Source organism: Hyaena hyaena, unplaced genomic scaffold (assembly GCF_003009895.1).
Source record: "Hyaena hyaena isolate Hyena2069 unplaced genomic scaffold, ASM300989v1 scaffold_678, whole genome shotgun sequence".
Lineage (NCBI taxonomy): Eukaryota > Metazoa > Chordata > Mammalia > Carnivora > Hyaenidae > Hyaena > Hyaena hyaena.
Window position 1 is genome coordinate 504,619 of NW_024081305.1, and position 15,359 is coordinate 519,977.

The following is a 15,359-nucleotide window of genomic DNA, read 5'->3' on the forward strand; positions in this document are numbered from 1 at the left end:
CTGACATTTCTTTTTGATAGGTATCAATGCATCATTATATTCATAATAGTCAGCTGTAGATATCATAGAATCATACATGAAGCCAGAGTCCTTGTCTTAAAGCAGATATCCCAAGCCTGTAGTCACCACTGTTTACTCTTAGTAATACTTTGTCATGGAAATCGGCTTCCCAGTTTGCTTTTATTTGGAAGCTGCAATTTATAAGAAAAGTGGCTAACTTATAGAAGCATATATACTCCCAGTAACAAAAAGTGATAACACACAGGAGAAACCGAAAAGCTATCTAAAACAGATTTAAGAGCTTAAAAGCATAGCAGCCTAGGTGAACAATCTAATATACCTCATTCCTGAAGACATCACCGTATGCAATGATTATTCATAATGATAACCTCCTGAACCCAAAAAGTATAATTAAAACTCAGTCTTTGGGTTTTTTGTTTTTGTTTTGAGATAAAGGATACCAGTAAGGTGAAGAGGAAAGAGATAGTTTCAGATTACATTTTGTGAAAAGCTGATAAAATTCAGTTATAATCACACCCAAAACTTAGAAATACATTTATTGTCCACAGATATTATCTATCTGTATATTTACAACTATTTCAGAAATTGTAGGTATCACATATATTTCTGTGACACCCAAACATTATAGTGTCCATTTATTTGTTGTTTAAGAGAATGGACTGGAGCAGGGGATACAGATAGGAACAAGACAACTTTCCTTTCCTCGCGGAGCTTACATCCTGTTGGGGAGAAAGTATTCCACAGTTGAAAATTTCTTTATACTTATGTTAAGAGAACAACTACATACTTGTGATAATTACTAAAAACATAAAATATAAGGTACTATGAGAGTTTCCAAGAGGCGGCCTATATGCACTGCAAAGTCATGAATTATCTTGGTGCTTCAATCCTGAATTGGGCAGACAATTTTAGCTACATATTTTCCCTTTCCTGTTCATTTTTGTCTTTACCTACCTAATTCTGTGTTCTCACAGCCCTGGCTCAGCATTGGAATCCACTTCTACACCCTCTTCCCCTTTGTCATTGTTCTTCTCTCAGAGGGAAGTCATACTAGAGGGATGATTGGCAGCCCATATATAGTTCCTTAGAAAAAGTGTTTTCTGTTGCTTAGGCCAGAAACATTGGAGATACACTTGACCAAAACAGTATCCCCAGTTCCTCCATAGCCCTTTGTCCTGCTTAATTTTTCTTCATAGCACTTGTCCTTACCTTATACATACATGTTTAGTTTATATATTGTCTTTCTTTTCCACTAAAAGTTTTTTAAGGGCAGGGATCTTTTTGTTTGCTACTGAATCCCCTTTGCCTAAAATAGTTCTTGGCATATAGTAGCTACTCAGTATAAGATTTGTTCTATGAGCCTTCAGCTAACATCATCCTCAATGGGGAAAAACTGAGAGCTTTCCCCCTGAGATCAGGAACACGACAGGGATGTCCACTCTCACCACTGTTGTTTAACATAGTGCTGGAAGTCCTAGCATCAGCCATCAGACAACAAAAGGAAATCAAAGGCATCAGAATTGGCAAAGAGGAAGTCAAACTTTCACTCTTCGCAGATGACATGATACTCTACATAGAAAACCCGACAGACTCCACCAGAAGCCTACTAGAACTGATCCAAGAATTCAGCCAAGTTGCAGGGTACAAAATCAACGTACAGAAATCGGTTGCATTTTTATACACCAATAATGAAGCAACAGAAAGAGAAATCAAGAAACTGATCCCATTCACAATTGCACAAAAAACCATAAAATACCTCGGAATAAACCTAACCAAGGATACAAGAGATCTGTATGATGAAAACTATAGAAAACTTATGAAGGAAATTGAAGAAGACACAAAGAAATGGAAAAACATTCCATGCTCATGGATAGGAAGAATAAATATAGTTAAGATGTCATTACTACCTAAAGCACTCTACACATTCAATGCAATTCCAATCAAAATTGCACCAGCATACTTCTCAAAACTAGAACAAACTATCCAAAAATTTGTATGGAACCACAAAAGACCCCGAATAGCCAAAGTAATACTGAAAAATAAAACCAAAACGGGAGGTATCACCATCCCAGACTTCAGCCTCTACTACAAAGCTGTCATCCTCAAGACAGTATGGTATTGGCACAAAAACAGACACATAGACCAATGGAACAGAATTGAGAACTCAGAAGTGGACCCAAAAGTATACAGCCAACTGATCTTTGACAAAGCAGGAAAGAATATCCAATGGAAAAAAGACAGCCTTTTTAACAGATGGTGTTGGGAGAACTGGACAGCAACATGCAGAAGAATGAAACTAGATCATTTTCTCACACCATGCACAAAAATCAACTCAAAATGGATAAAGGACCTGAACGTGAGACAGGAAACTATCAACACCCTAGAGGAGAAAGCAGGAAACAACCTCCTTGACCTCCACCGCAGCAACTTCTTACTTGACACATCCCCAAAAGCAAGGGAATCAAGAGCAAAAATAAACTGTTGGGACCTCATCAAGATTAAAAGCTTCTGCACAGCCAAGGAAACAACCCAGAAAATTAATAGGCAACCAACGGAATGGGAAAAGATAGTTGCAAATGACATATCAGATAAAGGGTTAATATCCAGAATCTATAAGGAACTCACCAAACTACACGCCCGAAAAACAAACAACCCAGTGAAGAAATGGGCAGAAGACATGAACAGACACTTCTCCAAAGAGGACATCCAGATGGCCAACAGACACATGAAACGATGCTCAGCATCCCTCCTCATCAGGGAAATACAAATCAAAACCACACTGAGATACCACCTCACGCCAGTCAGAGTGGCTAAAATGAGCAAATCAGAGAACTCTAGATGCTGGCGAGGATGTGGAGAAACGGGCACCCTCCTACACTGTTGGTGGGAATGTAAACTGGTACAGCCCCTCTGGAAAACAGTGTGGAGGTTCCTCAGGAAACTAACAATAGAACTCCCTTATGACCCAGCAATAGCACTGCTAGGAATTTACCCAAGGGATACAGAAATGCTGAGGCATAGGAGCACATGTACCCCAATGTTCATAGCAGCACTCTCCACAATAGCTAAAACATGGAAAGAGCCTAAGTGTCCATCAACAGATGAATGGATCAAGAAGATGTGGTTTATCTATACCATGGAATACTACATGGCAATGAGAAACAATGAAATCTGGCCATGTGTAGCAACATGGATGGACCTTGAGGGTGTTATGCTGAGCGAAATAAGTCAGGCAGAGAAGGACAAATATCATATGTTTGCACGTATAGGAGGATTAGGAGGAACTTGACGGAGGAACAAGGGGGAGAAGAAGGGCGGAAATGGTGGGGGAAAGGGAGAGAGGCAAACCATGAGAGACTCTTGAATGCTGACAAAAACTGAGGACTGATGGATGTGGGGGGGAGGGGGGGATGGGCATGGAGGAGGGCACTTTGGGGATGAGCACTGAGTGTTATGTAGAAACTAATTTGACAATAAACTATTTGTAAAAAAAAAAAAAAAAAAAAAAAGATTTGTTCTATGAATGAATCTTCTCTGGATTCCTGCCCTTCTTGAAGAGTGATGTCGCTATTCATTATAATCTTCCCTTTGTCTTGAACCTTCCCATCTTGATTCAGTTCTTCCCATTTATTTATTTATTTCATTATTAATGTTTATTCATTAGTGAAAGAGAGAGCATGAGCTGGGGAGGGGCAGGGAGAGAGAGAGAGAGAGAGAGAGAGAGGGAGAATCCAAAGCAGGCTCCATGCTCTGAGCTGTCAGCACAGAGCCTGACGCGGGGCTCAAACCTGTGAACTGTAAGATCATGACCTGAGCCGAAGTCAGATGCTTAACTGACTGAGCCACCCACGTGCCCCAGTTCTTCCCATTTAATAATGCTCAATTACTTATAAATATTTTAAAAATCTTTTTTAACCTTCTCTCAATTCCACTTTCCATTTCAGCATTCCTAACTACTCTCCAGTCTATGTGCCCACACCACCTACCAGAACACCTCTCACTAGAGTCACAAATGACTTCATGTCATTAGACGCACATTTGCCAGTTCTTGGCCACTCAGCATCATTCTCCATAATGCATTCCTGGTTCTCCTCTTCTCTAACTCTTCCTCTTCTATCTACTTTGGAGATTCATCTTTCTCTGACAATCATATATCAGAATTCTTCAAATGCTCAGGCCTTTGATTACTATCTAAACAATAACCTACAAATTTGTGTCTTAGTAATTCTCTTCCGAGTTCCAGATTCATATACCCAAAACGCCTACTAAGTTTCTCTCCTTGGATGTGGTTTTGAAGTTACTTCAAAACTCAGCATACCCCAAACTCAGTTCATGAATAGACTTGGTTCTTTTGGGAGAAGACCCTCCCAGACTTGGTTTTTCTCCACAGTACCCTATCTTAATGATTGGCATGCTGTTCTGAAAGCTAGAAAACTAGAAGTTAACTTAGATTATGCCACTATTTCTCATTCCCCATATCCAGCCTTTCATGAAGCCTTGTTATTTTTACCTTCTCAAACACTTTCAAATCCAGTGACTTCTCTTTAAGCCCTGCTGCAGGCATTATCATATTTTACAGGCATTACTGCCAAGGCCTCCACATCAGTTTCTTCAGTTCTGATCTTCCCCTTGTTTGAATCCAGAGCCATTTTTTTCATTTTGAAACCACTTCAGATTTGCAGAAAAGTTGCAAGAATAGTACAAACATCTCCCAGTTACCCTTATTAACATTTTATGACATATACTTTTATCATTTTCTGTTCATACATGTGCATACAACTTTTTCTGATCAATTTGAAAGATACAGACAAGATGCTCCTTTACCACCTAAATACTTGAGGCCTATTTTCTAAGAAAAAGGAAATTACATAACCACATTACAATAATCAAAATCAGGAAACTCACCCTGGCATTATGGTAGTATCTAAGCTGTATACCTTTTTCATATTTCCCAAGTTATACCAATTCATATTTCAGCATAATGCCTTTTATAGCAAAAAAGAAGAATAACAGTAGTTTTCCAGGATCCCGTGCAGATCACACATTTCATTTAGTTGTTTTGTCTTCAGTCTCCATTAATCTGGAAGAGTTTCGCAGTCTATCTTTATGACCTTGCCATTTTTAGGGGTACAGGCTAATTATTTTATGTAATGTCTTTCAGTTTGGATTTGTCTGGTACCTCCACATGATTAGGTTAGGATTATTTTGATAGAAATATCACACATATAAAGGTATATATTATCAGATTACATATGATGTCAATTTTCTTCAGAATCGTCTTGTAGAAATATACATCTAATCTTGTCTCTCACCTGTTTAAAACCTTTCACTGGTTTTCATTGCTCTTAGGATAAGTACCAAGTTCCTCTTAATATATTATGGTTTATGCCTACCCCTCTAGTATCTCAGTTTCTATTTCCTTTTAGTTTCAAAAAAAACCATACTTCTTACCTGGGAGCAATCACACTCATTTTTCCATTAGCTATAAAGGCTCTTCTTTCCCTGCCTTATCCTGCCTTCCCTTAGCCTACTTCTTAGGAGCTCATGACTCCGATCAATTATGACTTCAGTTTCTATATCAGAAGGACGTAATGATGGCATTCTGGTTGGATGAGGGGGACAAGTATGTGGGCCTCTTCTTGAAGTTTCATTTGAATAACCTTTATGTAAGATCTCCATGCCAAAGGCTAGTGAGAATGACTAGAGGAAAATATGGGTCTTGTAGTTGTCTTTCTCTGTTACTTCCAAACCCTATCCTTTGATCCAGTTTCCCCTTGACTCTCAGACTGTCCAGATCTCAGCTCAATCATCATGGATCCACAGAAGTCTTTAGATGCTTCCTAGCCCAGTCGCTCTTTAGGGAACTTTGTACCATCCTGCATCATCATTTTTAACATCATCTTCTCTATGTGATTACTTCTAATGTCTGTCTTCCCTGCTTCCTTGGGGACAGGTATGTTTTGTTCACCGTCATATCACCAGCATGCCTGACACATAAATAAAGATTCATTAATGAATGAATGAAGATGAACAATTCTCCTGCAGTACTACACCAGATGTTGAAGTTCTGCCCTCCATGTTCCCTCTTTCTAGAAACATTTCCTTCATCCTCACCTCCTAACTCCTATTCCCAGATCTCCCACAACACTGCACACTGTCAGAGGCCCTTCCTATGTGAACCTGTAACACTTCTGCTTACCCCATCACGCTTTTATTTTATTCTGTTGTAATTGCTGTTTATCATTACCCTTTACTAAAGTGCAAACTCCTAAAACTCAAGGTTTGTTTTGTACTATCATTACATTACAGTACAGTGTTATATATTGTATCCATGTACTTTGTATACTTTGCTCAGAATAAGCTTTTATTAAATATTTTTTAAGTGAATGAATGTAGTCATGCCTCTTACATTATTTTCTGATTATAAAAGTAATGCATTTCAAAATAGGAGTTTAGAAAAACGAAAAGTACAAGGAGAAAGTAAATTGCATATCGTGTTCCTTCTACCTTTTGCTATTTTGTTAGGTGACAGAGTACTTTTAAATGCCTTAGGTTATTTATTTACTTATGGGAATATTTTACCTAATTTAAAAAAAAACACGTTTATTTATTTACTTTGAGAGAGAGCATGGGCAGGGGAGGGTAGAGAGAGAAGGAGAATCCCAAGCAGGCCCTGTGCTGCCAGCACATGGCCCAACATGGAACCCGAACCCACGAGCATGACACGAGCCAAAATCAAGAGTCAGACACTTAACCAACTTAGCCACCCAGACAACCTGGGAATATTTTACTTATTTAAAAACAAAAATAAACAGGTGAAGGGGATTAAGAGGTTCAGACCTCCAGTTATTAAGTAAATAAGTCACAGAGATGAAAAGTACAGCATAAGGAATATAGTTATTAATATTGTAACATATGGTAATCTGGTGACTGTAGTTCTCATGGTAAGCATTTAGTAATGTATAGAATTGTCAGATCAATATGTTGTACACCTAAATCTAATATAATGTTGTAAGTCAACTATACTTCAGTAATATAAATACTAAAAAGCAGATCTTGTATACATGTTTTTTTCTCAAATGTAATATTTTTAATGCCATTCTTTTCTAAGAAATTATTAAATAGGAGATGCAAAGATGTGTTAATCTATAATGTAATTTATCTAATATCTTCACCTCTCATATTTTACTAAAGTAGATTTCTGTGAAGACACTTCTTTCTCCTTGTTTTAAAAAAATGTAGACAGTTAAGGGCACCTGGGTGGCTCAGTCAGCTGAAGGTCCAACTCTTGGTTTCAGCTTGGGTTGTGATCCCAGAGTTGTGGGATTGAGCCCTGTGTTAGGCTTCCTGCTGGGTGTGAAGCTTGCTTTAGGATTCTCTCTCCACCTCTCTACCAGTCCCTCCCACGCTTGTGCACACTAAATAAATAAATAAATAAATAACACAAATTCTGTGATCATTAAGAGCAGAGTCATAAGTCCCTTCCCTTTTGGTAGCCTAAAGTGTACTGACTCTTTATGATTTAGTCACTAACTTAGTGGAACTCAGTAACCAAATATTTTCATCTCTGTAATCAGCATCCCTTTGCCACTTGGTGCCACATTTCTGTGGCCCTTCATCTTTAGCATTATTGTTATAACCTGGCCATGTTCTTCTTTGAGCAGTCAGTCCCATCTACTGGCAATTTGTCAAATCCAGAATAAATATACATGTTTTCTAGAAGCCTATGATATTTAGAAAAGTGTTTAGCAAGAGTTAAAACTACAGTATCTGAGGGGCACCTGGCTGGCTTAGTTGGTAGAACATGCAACTCTTGATCTTGGGACTGTAAGTTCAAGCCCCGCATTGGTAGAAATTACTTAAGAATAAAATCTTTAAAAAAAAAAGGAGAGGGGTGCTCTTCAGTTAAGGTCATGATATTACTGTTCATGAGATCAAGCCCCATGTCAGGCTCCGCACTGACAGCATGGAGCCTTTCCCTCTCTCCTTTTCTCCCTCTGCCCCTCCCCCACTCGTGTGTTTTTCTCTCTCTCTCTCTCAAAATAATAAACATTAAAAGAAAAGCTACAGTATCTGAAAATTTTACTTTTTAAAAAGCTATTTTTGGGCTCTTGAATGGCTCGGTTGGTTGAGTATCTAGCTCTTGATTTTGGCTCGGGTCATGATCCCAAGGTCATGGGATCGAGCCTTGTGTCGGGCTCCATGCTGAATGTGAAGCCTGCTTAAGGTTCTCTCTCTCTCTCCCTGTGCCCCTTTCTAGCTTGCATACAGTCTCACTCGCTCTTTCGCTTTCTAAAAGCTAACTAACTAAATAAATAAATTTCTCTGATAAGCAGCATACCATTTGTTGGTAGACATGATCATTTGTTGAAGACAACTAACTGAATCAGTCATCTGTAATTTGAAGGCTGATTCCTGTGTGTCTGATGCGGAACAGACAAGAGTGTATATCCTATGATCCAGTTCCCTTTGTAAAGGGAAGTGGATATTTACAATCTTCCTTTAGAGAGCTACCATGCACAAAATGAGAATAGTATTCATACTGTTTTGTCATTATACTTTTATCTAAATGCTTGGTTTTTTAATCTGATCTGGCAGCAAATGTATTTTTCAAGAAAGAAGAAGTCTGTAAGTGAAGACACACATGACTATGAGACAAGATGGGAGTTAAACAGCTAATGATAGAGTATTTTTCTGAGAGGTTAGTGCAGAAAACTCCCAGAATTTAAAATACAAGTTTATCAGGTATAACTTATATGACCCAAATTTATTCTGCTAGTAGTAATCTTCATTCCCAAATATGACATCCAAAATTCTCACTTCTTGGTAAATCAAAGCAAAATATAGAGAATGTAGGCAAAGTATATGTGAGACTTCCTAGTCCTTACATGCTCACACCTTTTCTATAAGTTTTGAATTACATCAAAATTAACTTATCCTCCAAATTACTATTGTCTTTTAAAATTTAATGCATGTGTATTTTATTCAGGCTTTTAGTCTTAGAAGATTGGAAAATATTCACAGTATTTATGTTTCTATTTGATTTTCATTCTTTTCCACCTAATTACAAAGTCAGAATTTGATAAAACTGTTTGGCAAAAGGCTAAGGGACTGTATATTAATTTGGTTTCTGATTGTAAGTCTTTTAGTCCCACACCATTACTTTGCCCTTAATTTTTACTTTACAGACTAATTTTGTGAAGAAGCACTAAAATCCTGTTGCCACCCAACTTGTACTCCCAACGTGCTTTTCTTCATCTGATACCTTGATTATTAAATTCTTCTTTTAACCAGCGTATTTCCCCCTAAGGTATTTACATCTTCAGCCTTCAACATAATTCTGCTAGGCAACTGATAGCACACAGTTAAAATCCTGAAATTGCCAGAAGTGCATGATTTCTGAATCAAGACTTTTGTAATATATCCTATACGTGAAATGAGCCTAACCTTCTAGAAAGTATTCACCTACATATGCAGTGATTTTGTAACACTCAGGAAAACTAGGTTCATTTTCCAGATTTGGAAACTCAAGCCACAGGTGAAAAGTGACTAATCCATTTATAAGCAGTGAATGTGGAATGTGGACTTGACCAGAATTCAGGTACTGTATTTTTATTTGCAGTGAATTCAGGCTGATAGGCACTAAGCATTCTTGTCAGAGCACCTGACCCCTCTGAGCCTGTTTTCTCATCCACAGTATGATGATCCTGCTCAGCCTTACCCTCGGGCTTGTTGTCAGGCACAGGCAGGGTTAAGTCAGGGGCAGTAATTGGAAAACTATAAAATGCTCTAGTGTCTCATCTTTCTTTTTTCTTTATTATTTTGCATAGAATTCTTTTCATTTTCCCAATTGAGTGCTAACCTATTTGGCTTGTTAATGTCCCATCGCCACATAATTCTTAAGCTTGCTATAACATGGTTATTTTTCTTTCATCTTCTTGATTAGTATTTTGGGTGGACATTGTTGCCAGTAATTTCAAACTGTTTTTAACTTTATGGAGATGATACAGTCACCATGAAATCACTGAGGACTGTAATCGATTTAGGATAATTTAATCTTTTGTTTTGCAGTCCCAGGCTGTCTAATCTTCCTGGCTGGTCCCTAAAGGATGGAAATGCTTTCTTGGACAAGGTAATGATAACTGAAGCATATCTACACCCAGTGGAAAGCCATCTTGTCATACCAGAGCCACCATATAGTACTGTGACTGATGGGTTCATTTTTTTTTCTCTATATATTCTTTCTGAAAAATCCCAAGATCCATGTAGGGTCTTCAGTACTTGGTGATTATTATCTTTAAGAGCCTTTTAGGGAATCTCAGTGTTCAAATTCAGGTCCAATTTGCTCGTGTGTAAAAATCTAAAAACTTCTGCTGCAAATATATTTTATCACCACAGAAAGAAAACTATTATTTTTAGAATTGTGATGAGAGTTTCAAAGGTAATGCTGATAGAGAGTTGCATCCAATTCATTCTATTTTCAGGCTATACTGACGCCATGACTGGAAGGAGTAAAACTTTAAAAAAAAAAAAAACTTTAAAATCCTCAAGTATGTGAGTTTTAAACTGCTTCTATCCGCACTTAGGTAAGGTAAGGCTTTGGAAAAAGTTTGGTTCTTACTCTTTGGGTGAGGAGAGGCCATGGAAGGTTGCAGAGGGGTGTGTCATCTTCTGATCAGATCTCTAGCTGCCCTGGAGAACAGACTGGGAAGCCAGTGTTTAACTTCCCAGGCAATGTGTTCTTGGGGCGAGTAGGAGGGTAACATGATCTTGGGTGAATTTAAATAGAGGGCCTTCCAAACTATGGACTATGATCTTATTCCAGCCTTTCCTGGTAGCCTGGAATGGACAGCCTTATAGGGTATGAAAAGAGAGCACACTACTAGGAATCTAGGATTTGGGGCCCTACTCTGACTTTAATCACTGACTAGCCCTACAGTAAATGACTTAAGTAACTTTTTTCTTCAGGGCTACTAAATTTTTGACATTGGATTATCTTCACGATAATTTCTTCCTCCGATCAGTTTTTAGGCAGTTAATTTATAAATGAGAGACCAAAGTTACCAAAAAATGTTAAAACTATAATCTAGTTACATTTTCTCCTAAAAAAAAAATCAGAGGCAGAGGTCAAAAACTGTGAAGCTCATCCATGCCATTCTCAGTCCTCTAAATCATTCTTCCTTTCCCAAGATTCACAATTGAAAGACTTAAGAAATTTAAAGATCCTCAAAAGGATTCATTTGCATAAGGCATTTCCTTCGTGTAATAGATACTATTAAATAAAGAGGTGATCTTTTTACAGAATTAATTTCTGTAACTGCACCCCAACCTCCAGTGCCGGGCAAATGCATAATTTGAAACCAGATTTCCCTCATAGCCAACTGTAAAATTATGTGACATTCAGAAACCTGTGCACCTGATTTCAGCCTAACTCTTCTACTGGCTGTAAATCATTGTTCACTGAGAAAGGCTCAGAAGCATCCCATTACCAGTGCATTGTGAGCGAAAATGACTTGCATGTATATGTGGGAGCATTTCATTAGAAGGGAGTGGGAATAATATACAGGGGCACTGTAAGTGTGTAGAATGGCAAATATGCTTCTCCAGGCCAGAAAGCCTTAGAAGAGGCTCTGTCATGTGAGCTAGACATGCCCTGATGTGTAGCATTATGGAGAAAAAGATTACATAGCCAATTTAAGAGCAGGCAGGGCTTTGAAATTTCCCATGATTTGTCTCTAATCATATTTAACCTCATCCTAAGGGAGTTGGGAGTCTTCTCCCATTAAATATAATTGCTCATTTGTTTTTAGCTAGCAGGTACATTGTAGTTAAGAACTATTTTCAGTCATCTTTGGCTCAGTCTTTCAATTTAAAAGGTAGTCCTATAAAGAGAGGAACAAGAGTTTACTGTGGAGGGCAAGGGTAGAAAATCTTCTGTCAAGGTCCTGATACGAGACCTGTAAAATTCAAAAGGAAAATAACATAGTTGATACCCTAATTTCAGATAAAGATTGAGAATAAAGCCATTCAAGCTCCCATGTATAAAAGCACATATATGAATATATAGAAATACATGTTCAGTGACTAATGAAAACATGATGGAATAAAATTCTGACAGTATTTTTCTGGAAAGAGCAAACTGTCCACCAAATTCTCACTTTTACTGGTTTCCTTATAAAGTCACAGAAAACTTTGACCTTGATGAAGCAAAAAATCCTCCACCGATTTCAGTTTCAAGTATGAATAAGGGAAGATGGCCACCTGAGTGGCTTTCTAGAGACATTGTAGCAGACCCCATAGGGGGCCCCTTTGTGCCTCTTGAGTGTGCCGCTCGGTCATGATTTCAGCTGCCCAAACCTGGATGAGTCTGCCAGAGAGTTTTTCCCCCGAAGCTGCACAAATGGCAGGAGTTACCATGTAGATATGCCAGATCCCTTGCCTCTGAGGGAGGGTAACTCCAAGCTATGTGTTTTACACCATTTCTCAGAGCTCCCCGTGGGAAGAAGTCCCAGCTGTCCACAGTGGGGTGCAGCTCAGTAACATAGCCATGATCAGCCCCCTTCCCTTCCCCTGATCACTTGCCCGTCCTCCTGCCCTTTTTTCAGCACTTCCGTGTTAGCTTGCACTCGCCATTTTCTCAGGGTCTGTTTATGAGGGAATCCAAACTAAGACATATTAAATATGGTAGGGCATAAGCAGAGTAGGGAATTATACTATATTCTCTTTCTTTATAAGTATACTTTTGTCTTTTGAATGAATACATTTGGTTTATAATCCCAAATGAATTGTAGGCTCCATCCACAAGGACAAAGTTACATTCAAAGAGGTACTGGTGGCTATTTAATCCCTACCCTCTGCTCTTCATCTCCCTCATTGCTTGGCCCTCGCCGCTCAATCCTTGGTAGGAGGAGAAAGAGCCTCTAAAAGAGCTGTGGCCATGACTCCTAACCTGATTGCATAACAAAATTGTTAGAGGTGCTTCTTATAAGTATAGGTTGCACGGCCTCACACCCAGATTTCTGATCCCTTGGGTCTTAGATGGAGCCCAGGAATCTTTACTTCCATCAGCATTCCCAGATGATTCTGATATTGCTGGTATAGGCTACATAACTATACGTTACTTAGGAAGCAGTGCGTCATGAGTTAGAAATCAGCATATGTCCACACATGCTTGAAGAGACATCAAGAAATGCGCATTCAAGTCCTGAGTCAGCCACCAACCAGCATTTTTTTATCCTGAATAAGACATATAACCTCCCTGAGCCTAAATAGGAAAACAGTTGGCCCGAATAACCTTCCAGCTTCCCTCCAACTCTCTAGCGGTCTCTGATTCTTCACAGAAAGCTTGGTTTGGGGATGAAGTTTCTTTGGTACTGTGTTATGTTGGATATCTCTTCCTAGAATTTTTTCCTTTTGGTTTCTTTTAGGAACTAAAAGAGTGCTCAGGTCATGTATTTGTGGATTCTGTGCCTGAATTCTGCCTGCCAGAGGTAAGATGAAAGTAATTCTTATTGTAGAAACAGCATATCTTGTCATCTCTCAAAATGGAAGTCAAGAAATAATCTTAAGGGGTTTAGCTTTCTGTTTTCAAAATGAAACGAATCTATTATTCTAGGCACATTATCATGCAGCTAAAATATAATCATTTAGGAGCCTCTTATATTATCTGTAGGAAATTTAACTCTCCTTTTTGTATTCCTAGCTCTTTATATAATCCCCACTGACACTTGTACCAGGGCATAGTTCTGAGCACGATACAGAAATAACTCAAGCCTTTCAGGTTTGTAATTATATCCCTGTGTCTTAGAGTAGCCATACTTTTTGTAGTCTTGCTTACAGTGGGTAAATAGGAATTGCTGTTATTCAGCCAATACAGTAAACTGTGAAAATTCTTGCTGACTTGAAGTATCATATCAAATATTGCTTGAAATTTACAGATTCTGAATTAAGCCATGGATACCTATTTGCTTACATATTATTATCACAGTGACACTTGTAAGAGTTTGGGGTCAGTTTTATCATTTTAAAGAAAACAAAGATCAGTTTTCATTCATTTTAATTTTTTGTTAGCTTATTTTTATTTTTGAGAGAGGGTCAGAGTGAGTGGTAGAGGGTCAGAGAGAGAGGGAGACGAGAATCCGAAGCAGGATCCAGGCTCCGAGCTGTCAGCACAGAGCCTGACACGGGGCTCAAACTCAAGGATTGCGAGATCATGACCTGAGCCAAAGTCGGACACTTAACTGACTGAGACACCCAGGTGCCCCCGCCCCCTTCATTTTAAAAGCAGCTAGTAACAACTGACAGTCCTGATCTCTAGAGCAGCCTAGATGGTATTCTCAACAGATCAAGTATAGGGAGCCAGCAGCTAGTCCCAGGTTCCTGAGGAAATCAGTGAGAGGCTACCCTCCTGGTCTTTCCATGTACCCGGTGGATTATGGTGCCTCTAGGAAACACTGTCACAATTCAGTGCCAGAAGAAAATTTGAAGTACTGTTTCCCTTATTTTTATACTCTCTTCCTCTTCCTCTTTCCATTTTAACACCTTCTTTGATACTCTGTAAATAAGAGTTGTTTTCTTCTTGTTTTCTCTCATTGAAGTATGTATATGTGCCCTTTTGGAATTGTGGAGCAAGATATGGTAATTGAAGGTGGCAGACAACGGAGCAAGTTTGAGATAAAGTAGTAAGAATAAGGGTGAAGATAAAGAGTTACCAAGAATCCTAAGCTCTTCCTAACTGCTATTCAAATCTTTTGTCACCTTCATTTGTCATTTAGGAATTGGTAGGGCAGGTCCCCATCTGTTCAAAGATTCCTAATCCCAGGTGCTACATTTATTTTCAGTTTGCTGCATATGGCACTGACTGCTGCAACCTTCAGTTTATGGACAACAGTGTAAAATTTATGAATTGGTGTTCTGATGACTTTTGGACCTGCTCCACAGAGTACTAATCAATTAGAAATTGGAATTAAACATTTAGTATTTCAGGGCATCTTGGTGGCTCATTCAGTTAAGCATCTGACTTCGGTTTAGGTCATCTGCAGCTCAGGTCATGATCTCACAGTCTGTGAGTTCGGGCCCCACGTTGGACCTGCTTTGGATTCTGTGTCTCCCTCTCTCTCTGCACCTCCCCTGCTCATGTTCTGTCTCTCTCTCAAAATAAATAAACATTTTTAAAAAATTACTATTTCACAGTTCACCTTTTGCTGGGCTAAAGGATTATTGATATATTTAGGCTTCTAGAGCTATGTGAGGTTTTTCAGCTTGTATTGTCTTGTAGTTTGTGTTGAGTTAATAATAGTCACTATTTTAAGGTAGAGGCAGGGCCATCATATGATAAG

The 15,359-nt window shown here is 38.6% G+C and overlaps 1 protein-coding gene across 2 annotated transcripts in view; it reads left to right on the forward strand.

Annotated features, from left to right (window-relative positions):
- The window catches only part of INTS9 (integrator complex subunit 9), a 113,103-nt gene that overhangs the window by 33,825 nt on the left and 63,919 nt on the right, over positions 1 to 15,359 (forward strand). For both annotated transcript variants that reach the window (XM_039217182.1, XM_039217183.1), the window contains exons 3-4: positions 10,093 to 10,153; positions 13,449 to 13,511. In XM_039217182.1, coding sequence (XP_039073113.1) covers positions 10,093 to 10,153; positions 13,449 to 13,511 — 124 coding nt within the window. The remainder of the gene's footprint in view (positions 1 to 10,092; positions 10,154 to 13,448; positions 13,512 to 15,359) is intronic.